The following is a 23,139-nucleotide window of genomic DNA, read 5'->3' as shown; positions in this document are numbered from 1 at the left end:
AATTTTTTCACTAGTAGAAATCTATATAATTTCTGCGTGACCTAGGCTAAATTTGATAGTGAGTAATGTTATTTCTCAATATGAAATAGTCCCTACCAGTATTATAAAAGTGAAAGTCTGTGGGTTTATTTGTTTGTATAGGTTCGTCTTTGCATAACTCTGGAACCAATTGTCCGATTTTGATGGGATTTTCAGTATGTCATAGAGAATTTAATCTAGTGTGTTTTCGTCTGAAATTCCTTCCCATTCAATGAAGATAGGACGAAAAATATTGAAATTTCATAAACAAGTCGTGAATTAAACTAGATATAAACATTTTTTATTCGATTTAGAATAATTATCCAGATTAAGTGCGCTTTTGACAAGCATGGAATTAATTCATACAGGGTGATTTATTGGAAAATGCGCATACATTAAGAGTAGTTAGAGGACACTAAGATGCCTTCAAATATTCTTTAGTTTATAGTTCTATCTTTCTTTATTGTTAGGATACAAGGTAATTCAGCGATTCTTCTCATTTTTTCAATCAATTGTAACTTATGAAGCATCCACACATTCATTCCATTTTTCTAATGGAAAATGCCGTTCATAGCAGAGTTTTTCTACAAATTTAGGCTAGAAATGAAATCTACCTGGGATTACAGTGTCACGTGAGGTTATAAAAGACCCATAATCGATAACTGATCATTTCGAATCGAACTAGGAAAGTGATAACGTTTTAGGCCGTAGTTGAATCGAGACGATATAATAGGGCCTTGCAGAGTTTTTTTTCAAGAAGGTTGCGCGAATTTCCGATAAAAGGTGGTTGTCCTTAGTTTTCTTCATCGTAACGGTTTTTCATGGTTATTAAGTTTTTATGTTGATTGTTGACCTAATTTCCACACTGCGGCAGCTGCAAGAGAAGACCTGTGAACAACAATCAAGGATCTATACAGCCTACATCGATTTAAGTAAGGCCTTCGACTCGTTGAATCCGAGGGCGCTGTGGAAAATCATGGGACGCCTTGGAGTACCCGAAAAATTCTTAGCAGTGTGTAAAAGCCTCCATACCAACAACACCGCTAGAATACAGCATAATGGCTCTACAACTACAACATTTCTTAACCAACTCTGGCATAAAACAAGGCTGGGTTTTAGCGCCTTTACTGTTCAATATTTTCGCCATAGCTGTCTCGATAATTGCTGACATGAGTATGCCTGTACGGGGTGTTGCAATAAGATTCAGATGTGATGGAGGCATATTTAACCTGAAGCGCCTCAGAGCAAGAACCCTTTCAAAGTTTATCACGAAACTTCAATATGCAGACGACTGCGCACTTATAGCTAGCACCCCAGAGGATTTACAGATATTGTGGACCTTAGATTAAGTTTAACCGTTAACGTTGGCGTAGCTACTACTTGACGTACTTGGAAAGCTTCATAAATACTTGGGCTAACCTGGACAAGGAGATACACAACCGTATTAATTCGGCATTCTGGAAGCTAAAGGACAGAGTGTTTCAAAATCACGACCTCAATCTGAAGACCAAGACAGCTGTTTACAAAGCAGTCGTCCTCCTAACGCTTATTTACCAAAGCGAAAGCTGGACGCCCTACAGGCGACATATTGAACCGCTTGAACAAACGCAACAACGACATCTTAGACAGATAATGCACACCAGATGGTTCCACAAAGTTTCGAATGTAGAAGTCTTGCAAAGCGCGAGTTGTACAACAATTGAGACTCAAGTAACGGGAGGCCGACTCTGATGGAGCGGCCACATTCTGAGGATGCAAGACACGAGACAAAAGAGCTCTGTATGGCGAATTCACAGACGGAGCCCGAAAACCAGGAGGCCAGTATAAGCGGTTTTAGGATACACTACATCAATCCCTAAAATCAGTTAATGCCAATCATAAATGGGAACAACTAGCTTTAGACAGGTCACAGTGGAGGTCTGTGGTGCACAGTTATAATGGAGACTCGAGAAGGATACAGCGGCTTGGCAGATCTGGCTGGTGACTATCCATGCTCTGAGTGTGGAAGGATCTGTAGGTCACAGTTGGGTCTTTATTCCTGATGTATGAAATTTCATGGCCACAACGACAGATTTCGAGACGTCTATGGTCACAAAAACTTAAAACTGGGACCGACTACTGCTAGAATAGGAGTAGGCTCAGCATGGAGATATTGCTACATCGATTCGTTTGGTAAACGTTATTCTCTTGAATAAAAGTTATAATATGGTCATTATATAATATACCAATTATTTTTATACAGGGTCGGCAAAGTTCGATAGGATTGAATCTTTCGAGAATCTAGGTCAGAAACTTGGCATCTATTTTCTCCCAGCTTTTATGGTTACAGAGCTGCCATTCAATTTCATCGAATTTTGCCCACCTTTCACAAAAATTTGGAATTTGATCATAAGGATTCTGAAACAGTAGATTCTCTGGTTTTCGACGGTCTGGATATGATCTAGTTGGGTGTTCGAAATACGGCCATTCAATTGGGAAGATCACTCATGAGTCGTAACTGCCATTCAGTGTCTTACTGTCTTCAAGTTAATAATTCAACTCACACGCTCCAAGTAACACCTCCTTGAGGGCGCAGCGCAGTGAAGAACCGATACCGCCAATAGGATTCCGAAGGAAATTCTAGACCGCCAGCGACAAAAAAACCCGAAAGGGCTCTCAAAGGAAATGAAGCCGCCACCAAATGACATTAGTCGCGATATTTCAAGAGAATTATGTTCATCCAAGTTGATGGAGCAATCTTTAGCGGACAGCGCGGCCGAGATCGTCGAAGTAATGGATGAAATTACAGAAAGTACGTGATTTCGAACAGTAATAGAAGGCTTAGCGGGACCGCATGTTTTCTTTATGAGTCACGTACCTCTCCTGCGGGATCCGGCCCCGACTAAGTCACCTGGATATTTCCTGGATGGGGTTCGCCGCAAAATAATTAATTGGTAAATCAGTTCTGTAATAACTGATTCGAAAAGGTCGGGTCGTTACCCCAGCGCATAGGCGGTCGTCGTAAGAACCTCAGCGTGACACTTGTCAATTTTGTGTCAAAACTTTCAAAATTCTCCATATTTTTCTTAATTCTTACTTTTCTTGAACTTCTTTCAAGTTTCTTTTATCTTCTTATTTCGTTTCAAAATTTTCATCCTTATTCTCAACTTTGTAGTATTTCTTGATTGTCAAAGTTTATAGAGTAGAAAGATAGGAAACGCCCTCGTATCTCTAGAACTGAGTTCAGTGACTCTAACGAGACAGTGGCGACAATTGTGGTCTCGTTTTTCATCGTTTTAGCAAGAATATGGCGGATTTGGTCACGTGACGTGACGTGAGCCAATCCGCATTTCGAATTAGAGATCATAGCATTGAAATCTGTGCTTCTAAGCCGCCATATTCTTGCTAAATTTTTAATTGTCGCCATTGTGTTTGATAGAGTCACTGTAGTACTGAGAACCGACTGAATTTTTGGCAGTAAAAACACATTCGACAATGAGATGGCGTTGAAAACGTACTGTCTATACAGGAAAACTGTTCAATAACAGTTTTCTGTTTTATAATTGAGGGGCGCGAAATTCGAATTCTGTTTGTTGTGTTGAATTTTGAATATCGACTTTGTTGATGTACAAAACAAAAGTATGGTCTTGTTTTGTGACCAGGATGTTAGTTTTAATATGGAAATGGTTTGGAATCAACTGATATATCAATGAAATACGCTGTCGCATGTAGGTACTATATTTTTATTTGCAATTTATGAAAAATTCACAAAAATTTTAAATTATGGACAACGAATAGAGCTTTGACTAGGACACAAGAGTATATGTGATCTGCTTATTAGTCATTTCTGAGCAATACGAAGTTTTAAATTGATAAACTTAGTTAAATTTGTAAATTTTATATCAGAGATTATTATCATAGCATAGACATTTCAGTTACTTATATATTATTCACAGAATTTTCAGAACCACAATTAAAAAAAAAACTTACAGAGGTATACAAGACCTGTATGTTAGCTCGTCAGTATAGTTTCTTTATGCTTTTTTATGATTTCTTTATGGTATGGTCTCTTTATGACACAATATACAAATTGATTAATGAATGAACAAAACACTCACAGCAGGTTTTATTAAACTTTGACTTTCCAAAAAACAATTTGATAGTCATTCGATTTCCAAATCGAAATCAATAAAACTTTTGTATTTCTGAATATATTGAAGGATTAGCAATTGAAAATCTTCGAAGGGACGTATAAAAGACATAAATTCCCCTAAATGGGCCCATTATGCAAGGGATGCTTCCTGCGTACAACAATTTACGTGGATGAACAGTTCTGAATTGACTTGCACTGAAATGTTCAGTGCACTTGGTGTAGTCAGTAGAGTTTGAAGGACTTAACGCCCTGAAAAGTTTATCAACTTCGGAGCACTGAAAATAAAAATCAATGAATGACCCAGTCACACGTTACCAGTTTTAATAAGTACTCATATTTCCATTTTCCTTAGTAAAGTACAAAACTTAATTTCAGAAAATCCATTTTATTTGATTCGCAGTTCTTCACCATTCAATAAGTTTCGAACGATATTTTGGAAGTTAGACGAAAGAATAGAATAAGCAGCAAGTAGAACGAGCTAGACAAACAAAAGGCGGTACGAAAATCTAAACATCCAAAACCTCTTTGATCAAAATGGCCATGTGAAATCTTTCATTGTTTTCTGCAAATAGCCCTCGAATTAATATTTTAACCAGTCTAAGGGCCACTAAGAGGTTCAGAAACACATTTGAAACACAGATGGCGCTCACATAACTTTAGTCGCTTCGTTTTCCATCTTTCTACTCTATAATCTTTGTTGATTATAAGGTGGACCACAGAAATGATACCTCAGGAAATTGAGACCCTGAGAGGAATAAGGCACGTCATCGATGAATCACTCGCAACGTCCAATGAGATCCGTTCAGAGAAAACCCTACAAACTTCGTTAACCACTGAAATTGAAGTAAGGAACAAGGCGACGCAAATGAAGATTTATGTGGGACGTCAGGCTCGGTGTGTTCCATTAATCTGCAAATGGGTGTTGATACATCTCCCCTCCCCTCTGACCAGACTTCCATCATTGGGATTCAGAGACGGATTCCGCACAAAGAAATTCCGGCTAATGCTGAGCTAATGAGGCCAGATGGAGGAATATAAATTTCACTCTTGGAGGCCTTTGCGTAGCCGAAAAGTGAAAACAAACAAATCATCTGGTTATCTTGGGCGACAAAGAGAGGAGGATAACTCTGAGTTTGTTGTGATTAGTTCATTGGACTTGGTGTTTCATCTGGTAAGTAATCTTCTGGACAGCGTTCAGGACTGGTGGTGAAGAAGTAAACAGAAAGTCGTCGAGTAAAACATTTCCAATTACAATACTCACTGAGTGACTTATAACTGTAAGAAAAGTTAAATTATAATATGTTGGACCTTCACGATGTCTTAAAGCACTCAGAAACACGGTGGGCATACTCTTGATGAGACTGTCAACCTACTGGTGAAGGTTGAGGTAAACGAAGTGATCTTCTTCACATGATGTCCCAATATTGTTCCATGGTTGAAAGATAAAAAGATCCATATAGAGATAAAGACAGAAAATCAACATAATAGTCTTCAAATTGAGTCAACGCAACTCTAGCTGTAAATGGTCATGTATTAACTTGTTTGAAAAGTGGGTTGAACAGGGTCCGAATACAACTTACAAGTCAGAACATGTTATTCCACTATACCCTAGATGTATTGCACGCTGCTGATGATTGTCAATAATATAATAAGAGTATTAAGTAGGTATATAAATATCAACAACTGTTCTGAATTGATCTTAATCGAACTAGCCCATTTGTCATCGTCAGGACAACTAAATGGAGAACGTTCCAGCGAAGAAGAGCAGATACTGACCACGGGTTCGATCTCATTTGACCCTGTCAGAGCAACACAGTCCCTTCGCATATGGAAAAACGATGGATCCTGATTGAATACTGGTGTCTAGTAGTCGCTTCTGAATATCATCGAGTAGTACTCGAGCGCTATCCAGTATGAAACGAGACATACAAACCTGTTTCTTGTCCTGAAAATGGATGTAACTCGCCATAAAGCCTGAGTATATTGCTGCAATGTAATCAGTCGTGAAAATATGACTTTTCTTAACGAAATCTACCAAGAGATGATTCTTTTTTCGTCGTATCAGATGAGTTCTGTTCACCATTCATTATAAGGAATAAATTATAATTTTGTCTCGGTGCTTACAGAGAGAGACATTGCCACGTCGCATCTCGACGTTATTCGGAGATTGAGTTCGTAGTTGAGCCAATGCAGAAATCATGATTTGGCAATTCTGCTACGCCCCTGGTTCCACCCGCTCTACCGTCAATGCACCACCGCTCCTGAGTGATCGTCTTAGGGCCGCAGGCACGAATATTAATTACCGTTCTCTCTGAACCGCTCTCCGGCAGGAGAATGATAATAAATGACGAAAAGTATATTTCTTCAGAGTCCTCGTTCCGGATTGAATCAATCTAACCGACGTTTCGTCGTTAGAGGCGGTTCTGTGTGAATGAAAGAGTTCAACACGAATTGGGGTGTGGAAATCGGCAACCACGAGATCTCACCTAACCTATAAGTTTACTCTCAATAATTGGTGAATCGACTACTCTAAAAAAAATTATTATATAATTATGTCATAAGGTGGGAGGGGATTATATATATCATAAGGGGAGAGTTAATTGCAATAAAAAATAAAATAAAATGAATGATAAAACATAAAATAAATTGAATAAAATAAATGAAATAAATAAAATATGTGATAAAGTGGGAAAAACAATAGAGATTTTTGCTGAAGAATCAGAGATAGAGTGAAAGGAATGGTTGCAAACTACTTCTACTATTGATTAATATGTCTAATACAGTTTGAGTTTCCTCCATTTTATATTCAGCTATTGACCCTGATGGCGCACAACATCCTTGGGACAATTCATGTCCATTTAACGTAAAAACGTACATGGACTCTCTTGTTTTGTCCTTTGGATGTTTGTTTTCGGTCAGTTATAGGACGAGTCTTTAACTCGTACAAATGTTTTAACAAAAGGTCGAAAGAAAAACTATCTTCCCATACCATGTTTTTGGATTCGGCCCTGATAAAAAGATATAGCCATTTTGAGTTTTCATAATGAGCTATGCCAACCCTGGAGAAACAAATTTCCCTTCAGAATAACAAGCTGTATCTTTGACATTACACATCTGCGGATCTTCTAAGCAGAGTTGCATTCAGCCAAAGTACCCAATTTTCCGAATATCATAGATATTCTTCTATTTCTATGGAAGAAGGAGCTGTGTTGCTCTGACGAGGTCATTTGAGACCGAAACCATAGTCAGCATCTGCTCCTTCTTCGGTGGAGCGTTCTCCATTTAGTTGTCCTGACGATGGCAAATAACACTTGTTTGCATCTGAATTAATTCCTATTCAGATTCCATATATTTTCTGTCATTATACGAAATGCACGAATAGCGACCGTATCCCCAAACAGCCATGGCCAAGAATGCTGAAAATTCCGGGACCTGCTCCGAGGAAAAAATCCCGATACAGGGATAGGACAAACTGGGTCACTGACAACAAAACCCCTTCAACATTCATTATAAACAGAAGCAAGAGAGGGTGTATCGGGAACCTTTAAGCTCCCTCCGAAATTTGATAGCGACGAGATACCTCTCGAGCATGTTGCGGGTAAATAAAATGAGCGATAGAGTAGTTTTTGATAAAATTCAAATCCGCTCAGACCTCTTTTTTTTTGTTTGCGAACTGCGAAATTCGTTTCATTGAAACGCCGAGGGCTATTTGCGATTTACGCAAGATATATGGAGCTGAAAGATACTTTTTTCGTAAGGAAAACAATTCCAGTTTATTCTGGAAATTGTGAATGTAGAAGTTTTATTAAATTCAGGGATTCCGCATCTCGTGGGTGGTGAAAAATGAAGTTACATCGTGTTTAACAACGATCCTTGTTTTACTGAAACCTGAAATTGGGTGAGATAGAATTCAATGGATTGAGAAGTACAGCTCTGTTTTCGAGTTTTTCTTAAGACCTTAAGACACACCGTTTTAGTGATCAGCTCAAAGAGAGAAAACGAATATCTTACGTCAGAAACCATTAATTTATATGGAGTTTTCATTATAATTCAATTCAATCAGTTCATTACCTCGGAAAGTCAGAAATTTGTTTATTCGACAAACAGAAGAAATAATGAAAATCTGTTTTCTTCGAAGAACAAATATTTATTCATGTTATTAACTCTCCGAGGTGCAATCATCTCTTCTGTGAATTTCCACATGAAAAAATTTCTCGAAAAGTATCGCCATCGGCTACAATTCGTATCCTGGTGAAATTTGCAAGAGACGTTCGTTAAATGCTTCCATCTTTTCGACGTGGAAACTATTATAAAATTCATAACTTCTACTTTTCGTGTTATTAATCTAGCAACATTCCACATTGTGGTAGTCTTTCCACCTTTACGCCTAATACTAATGGCGAGAAAGGCCCGTGGAATAAATTCCTCTTAAACTTCGTGTATCGTGAAAGGAAAGCAACAGTGCAGAAGAATCGAGACATGATATCGATAGTCCTTGTGAAATTTTGCTGATATCAAACCAATGTTGACAACTTCAAATCATTTTGAATTTTTGCTCTTTGGTGATTTTCAATATACATAGTTCGTGTAAAAATTTCTAGAAATCTGTCATCACAAGGTAAACAAGTTTCTCACAGTTATTTTTTATAAAATTATTTATTTCGAGGAGTTACATCTTCTGTTGTAAAAATGAGTCACTTTGATTATATTTTCAGTTGAATATATAAAAGTATTATATCACAATAGGTCAAGTATGGATCTTTATTACAAAAAATGAACTAACGTGAAGGGCACATTCAACTTGTTGGGAAAGGATCTGGCAAATATTTCTTCATGAAGTCCAGGATCTTAACATACAGTAAATCTACCGCTTCCTTATGATAAACAAAGTCAAAATGGTTGAACTTGTCATCTTCCACAATGTATTGATGGACACAATTACCCAATTCCTTAGATAAATCTTCCATATCCTAGAAGGGAAATATATTATCATACAAATATAATGACACTGCAAATGTGAAGGCTTAGGTATTTCGAGACATACTCGAACAGAAGTATCAGTTGATAGGGAAAAAATAATTCACAAAGTGGTCTCTTTGAATACAAACGTTCAATTAATGATCTTTTGGGATAAAAAATGCAAATCACAATGTTTGAGTTTCATGCCATTGCACAATCTTGATTTCTTCATAGGTTATAATTTTTTCATTGCAAAACAAATGGAAATCATTCCGCAGAAAAGTTAGCAGACACATCACCATATGAAACCAAACAGATTCTGCTGGAAATGTTGAAAATCTCACCTGTAACCCATAACAAGTATCGTTCCTGGAATAAAATAAACCAATCGGTACAGAAACTTTCGATAAATCATAATTCGGTGGAGTCCTGCTGTTGTATTTCTCAAAATTTTTCTCCGGTCCATAGTCAAACATTCTGAATGTATTCTCTGGAAAAAATTTTGAAGTTTACACAGTCCATACCAAAAAATGAAGAAAATTACCCCTTATTATCTGAGAAAAATGTGTAACCTGCTTCAGTGACACGGTGTTAGGTGAAGTGCGGCATACTTTGTGTAGATCCACCTGCAATAAATGCATTATTCGTGGGTACCATAGACAAAGAGAATGAACTGAGCGTTTCCTATTAAGCTGTAGAGTCATATGGCAGAAAGATATGAAAGAGACAACCGAACCTGTGGCTAGTGGATGTCTTTTTCTAGAGTATTGGCTGCTTCATAGCTTTGTCTCTTTTTTCAGAGTAGATACTTTCATGCAGGTATTGCTCAGTCCATTGTCTATGGTGGGCAAAATTTCATTTTTATTTACTCACGGATCTGATTGACTTTCCTGCTAGGTGTCCTCCATAGTAGGTCCACAAGAGTTGATATATATAATCAGCCAATCGATATTTTGAGGACTCTAGTCCAATTACTCTCATCAAATAACATATTATATCGCCGTGCAGGGGTAAACGTAAGTAGTCATTCGTCCACTGAAGTAAAAAAAAATGAATATAGGAACAAAAGAATTCATAAAATTTTTTTTATGGTCGATAGAGATTTTTACTTGAAATTTGATTTTTATCTGAAATATAATTTATTCACCTTTAAGAATGGAGAAATATAGAAGAAAAAAATCTTCATCAGTGAAAGCTTGGTATACTTGAACTTCATAGCAGGACATAGAAAACATGCTACTTTAATTTTTTCGTTGTATTCTGTTCTAGTGGATAGTAGCACGGATAGTACTGTACATCCTTGTGAAACTCCTATGTAGTGAAGTTTGCTATATGTCGTCTCGTCTAGGATTAAATCAATGAATTTCGGAATATCGTAGTAACCAATTTCGTGGAAACTGAAGGAAAATGGAAAAAGATGTACGCAGCTTGAAACGAAAGAGTTTTTTCAAATATTCTTACCTGTAATTCCAGTAATCATTGGAGTTTTCCGCATATGATCGATGCTTCCTTGAATACGTCGTACCTCTGCAGTTGGCAATCCAAACGTCAAATCCAGAATCTGTTAGAAAGTATCCCAGTTGTTGTTTTTCCATGATGAATTCAGCCATACTTTGTGTTAAACCGTGAACGATTAAAACTGGTTCTCCCCTTTTACCGTCAGTGCGATTCTGGACATTCTGTATTCTGTAAAGACTGATGTAATAGCCATCTTCTGTACATAGTTCCACTTCTTGGAATTGATAACCGTTGTTTTCTATAAGGGTTTTCTGGAAAAAAATCCTATATGAGTCTTGCAATTCTTCATGCTGACTGGAAGAACTGAAAGCTTATTTTATGATGAGCTTATTCAAAGATTTGAATGAAGACAACTTCGTACTTAGTTCAGAATATCAGTGATTTTAGAAAAATCGAAAATCAATTACCACCGTAGATACGAAACTGTTAGCAATATGGTATTTTGAAATTACTGAAGACCGACTTCATTCAAAAAAATTTTTATTTGACAATTTTTTCTGTTACTATAATAAAGGGTGTTTCAAATTACGCGGTTTTTTTTAAGAGTAAATAAAACACATAATTTGCATTAATTTTCAAAAACATTTTATAGGTAATTGAAGTATCATTTATGACATTTATGTAACAAAAATAATATCTGACAAATGGCCTCCTCTTGCAGCTGTACAGACGTCCACTCTTTTGTTAAGATTTTCAATGATATTTTGACATAATTGAGGCTCTATATCACAAATGACACGAATAATTTCATCCTTTAGTTCAGGAATTGATTGTGGATTATTCTTATAGACCTGGCTTTCCACATAACCCCAAAGAAAATAGTCCAACGGTATCAAATCAATTGTGTCATTTGCAAAATGAGGTGTAGCGCCATCCTGTTGAAAGCAAATGTCCTCTAGATCAATATTTATTAATTCAGGCAACAAAAATTCGATTATCACCGAATCGGTCTCTTGAAATTTTTTAATAATTCGACCAACAGTGCTTTCAGATGGACGATTATGTAAACCATAAAATTCAAATAAAAACACTTTTCACAGTACGCTGATTTTCATAAAATAATTTAACAATTTGAAGGCGTTGTTGTATCGTGTACGAAGCCATTTTTATAAATGTCATACATCACACTTTTTAAATGTCAAAATACCCAGACGAATTCAGTGCGCCATCTATATTTTATTTATTCTTAAAAAAAACCGCGCAATTTGAAACACCCTTTATTATGGTTTCCCTTATAGGGCATAGGGTCTATTTTTCAGCGGATACCATCCAAGTTCCAAGTAAAGGATAGGAATTATATCGTCAAATTATCGATTTATAAGAATTTACTTCCAAAATTACCAAAATATTCGATTTAAATGTTGATAAACAACAAAGTAATTGAATTCTTTTTTATGATTACTCACGGTATATCTAGTTATATCTTCACAACACTTAGTTCTATCAACAAATTTAAATTCCGTTTCCATGATCTGCATGCTCCAGTAAAATGGGATTAGATTGGATCTTTATAAATATAACTTAATTAAGAAGCAGCAAGAACCTTCTCGATTCAAATAGTCGACTAGAAATGATGACCTGTGATATGGTGTGATATGGTGATTTCAACCTGTTATCTCTTCAAATGATTACTGCTCATTTTGGAATACTAGGAAAAAATAGAGCACAGGCACACGAGATTATCAAAACAAAAGCGCGAATATATTCGACAAGAGTGCTTTGATTTGTTGAGAATAATTTAGATTAATATGGTAAGGTTAAGTGATAAATATCATTCCACATCAGACAGTCTCAGACAATAAGAAATCGGGAATGTGACTCATGCATATACAGGATGCCCTTCAAACAAGCTTCACTACAGAACCAGATATACAATTGGTTTCCAAGGCGCCTTGAACTTTTGGTTGAAAGCAGGACATGTTTTTATAATAAGACAAATATAAATTTTCGAATGAATAATTGCTGTTGACACTTAAGACCTCCTAGAGTCTTTGATTTTGTATCGTGATTTTATACATTCGTTGGGAAGGATAAAAACGTCAAAATAAGGCATTAATATCAATACCAACTATCAATTAGTGATTTGTGATATCAAGTCATGATCTTTGGGTGATCATTATAGACGAAATAAATTTTGATTTAGGAACTTGAAGTTATTTCGAAGAAATGGCCTCTTTATTCCCGATAAATGCCCGGTTCGTATGTATAGCGGTAGGGAAAGTCATAATATATGCTTCACGGACACTTGTAAAAATCTATTTTATGAAATAGTAACAAAAGAAGGAGGCAGAAATGGTGTTCCATAGATTATTTATTTCTGAGTGTGCATAAACGTTTTCCCGTCACAAATTATGACGCACCAGTCGATGTTCGTAGCTTTTTAATTTATTCTTCATAGTTGATGGCAAGTCACGACCTGCTAATGCTACTTGAGGTACAGGAGACACGTCGCTACGGGATATTAATTAAGTTTGAGTCGTATACAGCGGCAAGATAATGAAAGTCTGGGGATAAAGTGACAAGGATTTTCCTCACAAGTTAATCAGAAGGATGAATATGTATTGAGTTTGACTATTAAACTGTCGGATACCCTTCCAGCTCACCCCTTCGCTATCATTCAATATTTTCCATATATGTATGCCACAAGGCGCTAATTTAATTATTTTCACTTGTTTTGTTGATAATATCAAATTTGAGATCAATAATAAGTGAGAGTATAATAGATCAGGTAAAAATCACGATATATAATTTATTGCAATAGCACACTACTTTCAAACTAAATGTTAGAAAATTATTTTCAGTGTTTTAAAACAACTTGAAGTACAAATATAATTAAATTATAATTAATCAGTTTGGAACGAGGACGAAACAAAATTAAGTTAATGACAAAACCAAACAAATCATAGTGAAAAAGTTAGTATTTAGAATATAAGACATAGAGAGAGAAAAAAAAGTTCAATCAAAATCAGATTATGAAATAGATAACTTTTTAATTGGCAATGAATACCATAATAAGAATCATTTCAGATACATACCTACCGCTGATAGGAATATCAACAAGTGTTACAATCTGAATCGAACTAGTCAATTTGTCATCGTCAGGACAACAAAATAAAGAAGGTTCCATCGAAGGAGAGTAGATGCTGAACGTTGTTTTGGTCGAATTTGTCATCAACAAAAGCCAGCGTACTGAATTAGAGGAAATCTGGGACATATGCCATTCATTGTTTTCGTCTGGGTCCCGATCTAAGGAGGATTGATCTGGATCTCGTTGCACAAGAGACGGCGCTCGAGTAACCACTTGATAATACTCAGAAGCATCTACTAGTATATAATAAGAGGCAGACAATTGCAAGCGTTTTCCATCAGAGAAGGAGTTCTGTTGATTTGACAATGTGAAATGAGACCAAAACCATGGTCAGTATCTACTCTTCTTTGATAGAACCTTATTCTTTTCGTTGTCCTGACGATGACGAATTGGCCCCTTCGATTCAGCTTGTAACACTTATTGATATTCAAATCAGTGGATGGTCTGCATCTGATTTCATTTCTTGAAATCAAATTATATTTCCATCTACAATTTGACCTATTCTTGCGAACACTTAGGCCCGTAAGCACCAATCCCTCTTAAAATGAGTACTTAACTAAGCGTAGTTTACGGACGCTTAATTTTATTGTCAGTTGCACGACTGCGGCTTAACAGAATCTTAAGTAAGGGGTCCTTAAAATTCCATATCTAGTGATATTTCAGTTTTTTATTTTGGTGCAACTTCATCCTAGTCCAATAAAGCCTTTTCATTGGTTGGCCGGTTGCCGATGGTCGTTGTCATTTCATTAACCTAACTTTATTGTCTTGTCAGTCAGTGTCAAGTAAACTATTATATTATTATCAAAGAGTGACAACTTTTTGTTAGTGAATTAGCATTATTATTGATTATGAAATGGATTGTCAAATAAAAGGTACTTGACGTTATTAGTAAAACCACAGCAGTTCTGTAGCCAGTTTATGAGTTCAACAAATTATTTTAGGTTAGAATCCCGCCCTTGAATACCTAAGTGGTCATTACAGGAGCGCTTAAATTTACGGCTAGCTTTAGCCTTTTAAATGTCACTTAACAGTTGGTGCAACGTAATTTAAGTTAAGGGTTCATTTTAAGGGACACTTAACACTAAGTGTGTTTGGTGCAAACGGGTCTTAAACTATGTATAATATTATTATTCATATCCTTACCATTTGTTGTGATTTTTCATAATTAAAAATCATTTTCTACATTTCAGTTCGATTTGTAATTGAAGATGAAAAGATATTTCTTTCAAAATATAAGAGGGCACATGACAAGCGCCCTAAGCGCAGCACAGCAAAGGGTGGCTCTTTCTCCTCTCAATTCGATTCATAAGATGGAATTAGAAAAATATTTATTCGGTCCTGAAACGCTCGTCATCCTACCGTACTTTCTGAAGATTATGACTCATTCATTTCTCGGAATCCCAGAACTACTCCAAATCTTCCCATTCTCGCCATTCCAGAATTAGATTCCCATAATGCCGTTATCGAACCCATCCTCGGCTATCGGGGATTCTATTCAGATCGGGGAAATTCTGAAGTTTTATTGAAAGTAATTTTCAGTTACTGAAAACGGATTTTACCGATCTAAATTGACATGATAAGATACTGAGAGAGTTTACCGGCGACTCTAAAATTGAAATTCTTATTACGAGAGGCGTTCCTCTTCCTCAACTTTCAACCTACTCTCGATCTAAGGATGCTAATAAAATATTACGATTCAGGATTACGATCTGAAAGTTCAGCGTTATGGACTTTTGAAGCTGAATTTACAATGAGATCTTATCTTCTATATTGAGCCATAACGATCAAAGAATTTTCCTCACAGGTTATTCTTTTTCATTTTCGTCTATAATTCAGGTTGTTGCCACAGATCAAAGCAGAAAGCGAAGAAGAAAAAAAAGGAGAAGATATGCTCATGGAGTTACTTGATCGGATTATTTTTGTTTCAAAATGTTATGTTGCCTAGGCAATGAAAGTATAAATAAGTATAAATCAATTAACTTCACTTTGATAAGAAGTAACTATGAGTGTGGGGTGAGAGGCTACATCATACTCCCGTTGAGTGTTAAGATCCGTGGTGGACTACAGCTTTCTGGTTTTGCGGTATAAGATAGCAATGTCGAATTAGGATAGGACTCAACAAACTCCATAGACTGCAGATTGTTGAGTTCTTGGCTTTATCTTTTTATCTACCGATTACTGATTGCTTGGTAAGTTGGACGGACAAACCAAACCTTCCACTGTGACCAAGCGGACTATTTTAGCACATAGTCAAGCTCGTAGAGCCAGACCTCTCCCTCTAGTCCCATCCTACTCAAAAAGGAGATGATGAGATATTCTTAAGTTCCTCTAGAACCATCTTCGGAGAACCAAATACTCCAAGTCTGACCATGTTTGCCGCTGGCAGTCGCAGAGGATGTGCTCAATCGTTTCGTCCTTCTCTAAGCAGAGTCTGCAGAGAGGGTCATTGACGATGCTGAGTTTTTGAAGATGGGCTCTAAGTCCACAATGTCCTGTGAAAACCGCCATGATAGATCTCAGATTGGTTCTAGAAAATCCTATCCAACGACTGGTGTATAGGCTGGGAGGCACTGAGATGGCCTTTGCGAGTGACGCAGTCCAGGACCTGATTAAAGAATTGGAAACTCCTATACTTGGTTCCGGGCCCACAAGCTCTGAGATTGCGCTTTTTCTGGCTAGAGCATCCGATACTTCGTTGCCTATGAAGCCCAAGTGTCCAGATACCCAAATCAGTTGCAGTCTGTTTGAACTTCCCAATTTGGAGAGTTCAGACCTGCATTCGAATACCTGTGCCAAGTTGCATTTTTCTTCTGCGAGGGATTTAATGGCAGTTTAACCATCCGTTAGGATTTTCATCGACTTACACGACCAACCCATGTCAAGCAAATAGTTGGCGCATAAATCAATGGCGAAGATTTCCTCCTGAAATGCTGTCGCCGACTTGCCCAGACTAGCACTGAGTTCAGTGAGACTGTATACTCCAGCTACAGTTCCCAGACTGATTCTGGAGTCTCCAGTAAACCAACAAGGAATTGTGGATAGAATTCCTTGGGACAGAGCCATTCGTCTCTGCTTGGAATCAGAGAACTGAAGGTTCCATCCGTGCTGGTTCTTGTGATTATATGATCAGTTCTCATGCCCATCACCTCGTCTTCCTCCAATTGGGCTACAAGACGATTGGGCACGAAAATTAGTTTGTCAGGCTCATTTACGGTAATATCTTTTTATCTAGGTCGACTTGGAGAAAATGGTGAATGGAAAAGTGTTTCTTATGATCTCAAGGATATACTGTTTAAATATATGTACAAATCAAAGAGTGACCTTGGCTAGTGTATTAGAGGATTCAAAATATTCCTTGTTTTTTTTATGCCTCTGCTTGATTTGCCTCCAAAATAGATTTTTTTCCCATAATAGAAGCCATTTTCCCTAGATCAAATATATCGAATATCTCATAGTCTTCAAATACTCTATCTCGACCAAATACGTCGTAGACATCACGATACGTGTAATTCAATTCGTGAGGTTTAGTGGCGTAGGTATTAGCTATCTTTTCGTTGCAGCAAACGTGTCTTGGCGGTTGTAATGGCTGGGGCGCGGCATTGCGAGCATCCCTATCGCATATTCACGATCATGTCTTATTCATGCAGCATTTGTTACGGTCAACTGGATACTCAGATAGTGGCTACGAGGTTGAACGTGCATATCATCGACCCCGGCAATAAAATGTCGATGAATCAACCGTGTTATTCCCTTTTAGAGGAGATAAATGTTCGGGATTGAGAGTGGATCCTTTATGGGCCACCTCAGATATTTCCGTGTTGAAATTGCCAATTGGCTAGCGAAGACGTTGATTTTCCTTTAACGGTACATGTTAACAATGAAACTGTCTATAATGGTAATTCAGTTTCCTGAGAGCAGGATGTAGAGTCTTTATAAGTGTTCATTTTGAAGCGTAAAAAATATTACTGAAGAGAATTTTGTAACGTGTAGTCTGCAGGACTCGAATCAACGACACTTGATTGCAAAACAAGTGCTTCACCAGCTGATCTCCCCTGAGATGAAGTACCCGCATCGGAGGAAATATTCTTCGCAAAAGTCAATGAATTATTAGTTTCAATAATAAGAATTTTTTTAGATGTGTTACGATCTGAATTGAACTAGCCAATTTGCCATCGTCAAGGCCCCAAATGGAGTACGCTCCATCGAAGAAAACCAGATGCTGACCATGGTTTCGGTCTCATTTGATCTCATCAGAGCAACATAGAATTTTTTTACGATGGAGAACGTTTGGAATTGATGGAACTTTATTCAATATTGGCAAGTTCTACTGGGTACAATACACTTACCCAGAGCGCCACCGAATATGAAATGGTGTCCGATTCAATCCCCTCCAGATAGAAACCAAGACGAAGACAATAGCATACTTTCCCTAATTCAGTACGTCGATTCGCTTTGCGAACAACAGACGTATGACGAATTGAGAAGTCTGGGAACACGTTCAGATCACGGCAGAAATGATGCCAGCGGTACAATAATAAAAAGAAATGGAGAATGTTCCATCGAAGAAGAGTAGATGTTAACCACGGTTTCGGTCTCATTTGTCAACTGACAACTGTCAACTCGAGCTATATGAAATTTCGAGGTTTACTACTCGACGAGTTGATCTTTCGGAATATTTATCACATTTAGATCTACGATCATTTTTATGGGATTTATAAGTGTTGAAATTTGATCTTCGAAAAATTCCACAAAGGTGGAGCCAGTCGAAGAATCGTCAATAACGAACGGCTGCACCGAGCTCGATGAAATTTCGAGGTTTTTTACTAGAATAGTTTCTCTTTTATTTCATTGAGATATACGTTGATTTTTCTGGGAGATGTGCTTGTCAGAAATTGACTTTCCAAAAATTCCCAAAAAGATGGGATTACTCAAGAGAACGGTTGCACCGAACTTGAAGAAATTTCGAGATTTGTTACTAGAAAAATTGCACTTTCAGTACTTGAGAGAAATAGTTTTTCGAATATCAAAAAACGATTTTATTTCCCCCTTCCCATAAGGGTATGTTCCAAAGTAGTTTTCTATAAAACATATAGCTCTTATTACAATTAAAATGCTATACCCCTGAGTACCTGAGCTGGGAGAAATTCAATCAGATCTTGTTGCACACTAGATGGCGCTCGAGTTCTTGACAATACTCAGAAGCTACTAGTATTGAATTAGGGTCCGTCAATTGCAAGCGTTTTCCATCGGAGAAATAGTTGTGTTGCTCCAACGAGTTCAAATGAGACCAAAATAAATGGTCAGCATCTACTCTTCTTCGATAGAACGTTCTCCTTCTCGTTGTCCTGACGTTGGTTTTTATTTTGAATGGAATTATCAAATTATATCCCTTCAGTTCTTGATTTCCATCCACCGTGCTCCTATAATCAAAATATCAGAGCCACTGTCAGCGAGTCAGCTAATAAAATGGTAGAGCTTCTTCTGAAGCTATTATCACAGGCCAACACACATTTTGGTGCCTGCGATTTTTCAACTGTTCCTGAGTAATTTTTGGATGCAGAATGTAAAAAAGTTCTCAGATTTTGTCTATCAGATCTAGTTTTTGAGATTTAAAAAAAAATTGTGTATATAATTTACGTTATAACTGTTATAATATATAATATTACTATTGACAGTTAAAAGAAACAAAGACACATGGATTGCAGTATTTATTGCAAAAACCTAATTTACATAATTACATTAGTCACTAATCACATAAAAATTTTCTTTTATACGATTTTCTAGAATGGAGTTTACTAGGGCAGTCTCGCTGAAGGCTCCAGTAGTCCGCCATCATGTAGCTATCCCATCGTCCTTGATAACGATCTTCCATAGTTTTAATATCCTGATGGAATCTTTCCCCCTGTTCTTCACTACAATCACCTAAGTTTTCTGGAAAACGATCTAGGTGGCTGTGGAGGTAGTGAACTTTTATACTCATGTTATAGCTGAGAATATTAAAATTTGAAAGCATACTTTCCACTAATTCCACGTAATTCTCTGCTTTATAATTGCCAAGAAAATTTTGTACTACTTGAACAAATGAACTCCAAGCGTTAGATTCAGTCTCGTTCATTGATGTGGTGAATTGTGGATCTTTAACAAGTTGCCTTATTTGAGGACCATCAAATATACCAGCTTTTAGTTTTTCCGTGCTAATGCCAGGAAATTTACGTGACAAATACCCAAAGCAATTTCCATCTCGATTTAAAGCCTTCACAAATTGCTTCATTAGGCCTAGCTTGAAATGCAAGGGCGGAAGTAAGATTTTTTCTCTTGAAACCAAAGGTTCTTTGATCACGTTTTGTATTCCTTGAATCATGACATCTCTTGAAGGCCAATTTTTGTTAACCCAGTGCTCATTTTTAGCTCTGCTGTCCCAAAGGCACAAAAAACAAGGATATTTTGTATAACCACTATTTTGACGATTAAGTACATATTTATCTCTTTATTTGTTGTCCTTTATCAGAAAAAAATATACCATTTAACCTGTAACGTGTATCTCAGAAACTAGAGCTGATAGAAAAAATCTGGTGGCATTTTTGGAATCAGCACATTAAAAACATCTAAAATCAGATGTTAGATTTCCGGCACCAATTTTTTTTTCATTTTGTTGGCCTGTGTATCATTTTGATTTTACAGTTAAAGTGACCAAAAAGTTTGGCATTCGGAATGGAATTCATGTGAAATGTGGTTTAATAATTCTGCGACAAAGAATTCCAGGTTACTTCTTTGCAAAAGTTGGTGTTTATGGAATTAACAAAGGACTAAGGAGGATGTTTGTGTGGCACAGAAGAGGAAACCATAAAGCGCTATGTGAAATCTACGAAATCTAATTCCTATGACACTTTCGATACAAATTTCACCGTGCGTTAATGATTCCTCGATTGAAATATTTCAACAAAAATTCAATTGGTGTACCAATAAGCCTAATTCCCTTTGAAAGTCATTTTCCTATTCCTCTCATACGCACATCGAATTGCCTATTCAAGCCGCGCAGAACTGCTTCATATTCCGCAAGCGACATTCAAAAAAAACGCACGGAAACTGGAAGAAACCCACCGCGAAACACGTACAGGAAACTTTTACACGAGTTCCCCCCCTGTGAGGTATTTATTCTGAATCGAACGCGATACAAACAGACCAATTGGCTAGATTGCCCTATAACTTCCGTTTCGATAACTCCGAATCGTAAATCAACAAAATTGCTTTTGCATCCAAGATATAAATTGAATTTTCCTTGTAACAATGTCATATGCAGTCCATTTCGTGTGATTGCTGAACGAACGACGCGATCTTTCAACTGTAGCACCAGAAACAGTCATTCGAGCTGAATTCATTTCTGCAGTTTTTATGAAATCTCGATTTCGAAGGCCAGATGCTCCTTTTCGAATCAAGAAAGTATTCAACCAAAATTCTTTTTTGATTGCCACATTAGGCTATCTTATGTTATGTTAAGTGGATGGTATTGATGTATTATTTTTATTTTCATGTTTCATTGCCTAGTTGAGATTTAGACTCATGATGCCCATACCATCAACGAGACGTTCTTGAACTAAATCTTGTAAAAATCATGTGATCGCGTTGTTCATGAAACATAGGGTAACATAGAAAATGGGACAGCCATCTTATGTACAAATGACGCTAGAGTCTGTGGAGGATGAGGTAAACGGAGTAATATTCTCTTCATAGTATCTATGTTTGGAAGATCTGAAGATCTAGGTTGCCAGGGCAACAAATCGACTTGATGATCGAAATGTACAGGTACTTACTATCCAGTGACATAGTAATTTATTCTGATAGTCAAGCTGCTAAGTACTGAACTCCTATGCCATCGACTCAAAGCTGATATGGGAATACAAAAAAAAACTTAATGAAATAGGCAAGAACAACAAAGTCTATTTAGTCTAGGTTCCAGGTTTGAAGCAGAACGTTACGCAGATAGATGCTGAAGCTGCCACGAGATGAGCTTCGGGTAATGGTGGAACTGCTGAAGGGGTACTGTAAGCAGATGAGATTTGTAGACTCTGTGGATCAGAAGCAGAAACAGCTGAACACATGGTATGCAAGTGTGCAGAGCTAGCTTGCCTAAGAATCATTCATATAGAGTAACCGATCCTGGATACTCACGAGGTAACGGCCAAGGCTACTAAGGATGTTGTCGGTTTTATCAACACCATTGAGGACCTCCTTTCTATGGATGAAGGAAGGCTAACCGAGCCACAACGACCCCGGTTCAAATAATAATAATAATGTCCTGTTAAGCTGAAAGTTAAGTTAAGAGTCAGTTTCAGTAAAACTAATGAAAGATTCAAAATTAAAGGAACTGCTAACCGCTATAGAAATCAGTAAGTCTTCACTACGTCTTTCATTTCTAGATGGTGGTACTATATATTTGTTTCTAAGCCACATTAAAAAAGTCGAAATATTGATTCCAGGGAGAATGCAGAGCTGATAAGCACAGATGTACTTTCATAAGCATCAAGCACAATTCCGGATGGCAAATCTGATGCAGAAAAAAATATTAAATAAGATCTCTCACAAAAGTATGGAGCTTCAGAAGATCAGTCAACTAACTGTATGTATTCAATAAAATTTCCAACATGTTGAGATCGAGATCCTGGATACAATCAGCTGCTGAAATGTTTAGCTTGGCCGTGCAAGAAGAGCAACGTTTCCGTTAATCGAGCCTACAAACCGTTCTTTCTACTCCACCAACCCAACAGTATCCTCTTAGCGAGAGTCCTTGATAGTTATGTTAATTGCAGGGACGAACTGAATGGGTCCTTTGAAACGGGACCCTTTGAAGTCGAGGCCGGTCGAATTGATGTTCATTTGAAATATATTCGTGCTCAGTCGTTTATCTTTCAAGCACCCAAGTCATACCATGTAATGACGTGTTGTATGAAGCTTTGCGCCGGCTTTGAATACGTCCTTATCTGGTCTGAAAGTTGAGGCACTCTTGCGACGGATGTATCTTGAACGTTTTGCATTCATGACGATCCCGAATTGTACCGAGTGTTCTTGAAGTGGGGCAAACTTTGCGGGAATCGGATATTTATTGATAGAGCACTAGTTTAAATGAGGCTTATCTGGAAAATAGGTGGTTACATGACGGATATGGATGTGATTGAGGGTAGACACCGTACAAAGTGAATTGAAAATGTTGAAAAGAATATCATTGTTGATATGGAACTTCAAGTGATATTGATTGATTTACGTTTTTTTCATCTTTATGTATTCAGATTCACGAAAAAAAAAAGAATTTCATTTCGAACTCCTTCCAAGTTAGCACGATTAAAACGTCCATGAGAAAAATAGAAGATACAATTGATAAATTATGAGAGGTACTGAATGAGAGTACTAATGAGGAAATCCACTAATC

At 37.1% G+C, this 23,139-nt stretch overlaps 1 protein-coding gene across 1 annotated transcript; it reads right to left on the bottom strand.

Annotated features, from left to right (window-relative positions):
• Nucleotides 1–8,837: 8,837 nt before the first annotated feature.
• On the bottom strand, nt 8,838–10,892 carry LOC123318774 (lipase 3-like). Its single transcript, XM_044905509.1, has 6 exons — nt 10,571–10,892; nt 10,257–10,506; nt 9,983–10,144; nt 9,654–9,735; nt 9,454–9,599; nt 8,838–9,120 (listed from the first exon to the last, which is right to left on the bottom strand). The coding sequence occupies exons 1-6, from the start codon at nt 10,717–10,719 to the stop codon at nt 8,947–8,949; spliced, it is 963 nt and encodes a 320-aa protein (XP_044761444.1). The 5' UTR covers nt 10,720–10,892; the 3' UTR covers nt 8,838–8,946.
• Between the last annotated feature and the right edge of the window lie 12,247 nt (nt 10,893–23,139).

Source organism: Coccinella septempunctata, chromosome 8 (genome assembly GCF_907165205.1).
Source record: "Coccinella septempunctata chromosome 8, icCocSept1.1, whole genome shotgun sequence".
In the NCBI taxonomy this organism is placed as follows: domain Eukaryota; kingdom Metazoa; phylum Arthropoda; class Insecta; order Coleoptera; family Coccinellidae; genus Coccinella; species Coccinella septempunctata.
Note: the sequence above shows the minus strand (reverse complement) of the source record. Positions and strands in the feature narration are given on the sequence as shown.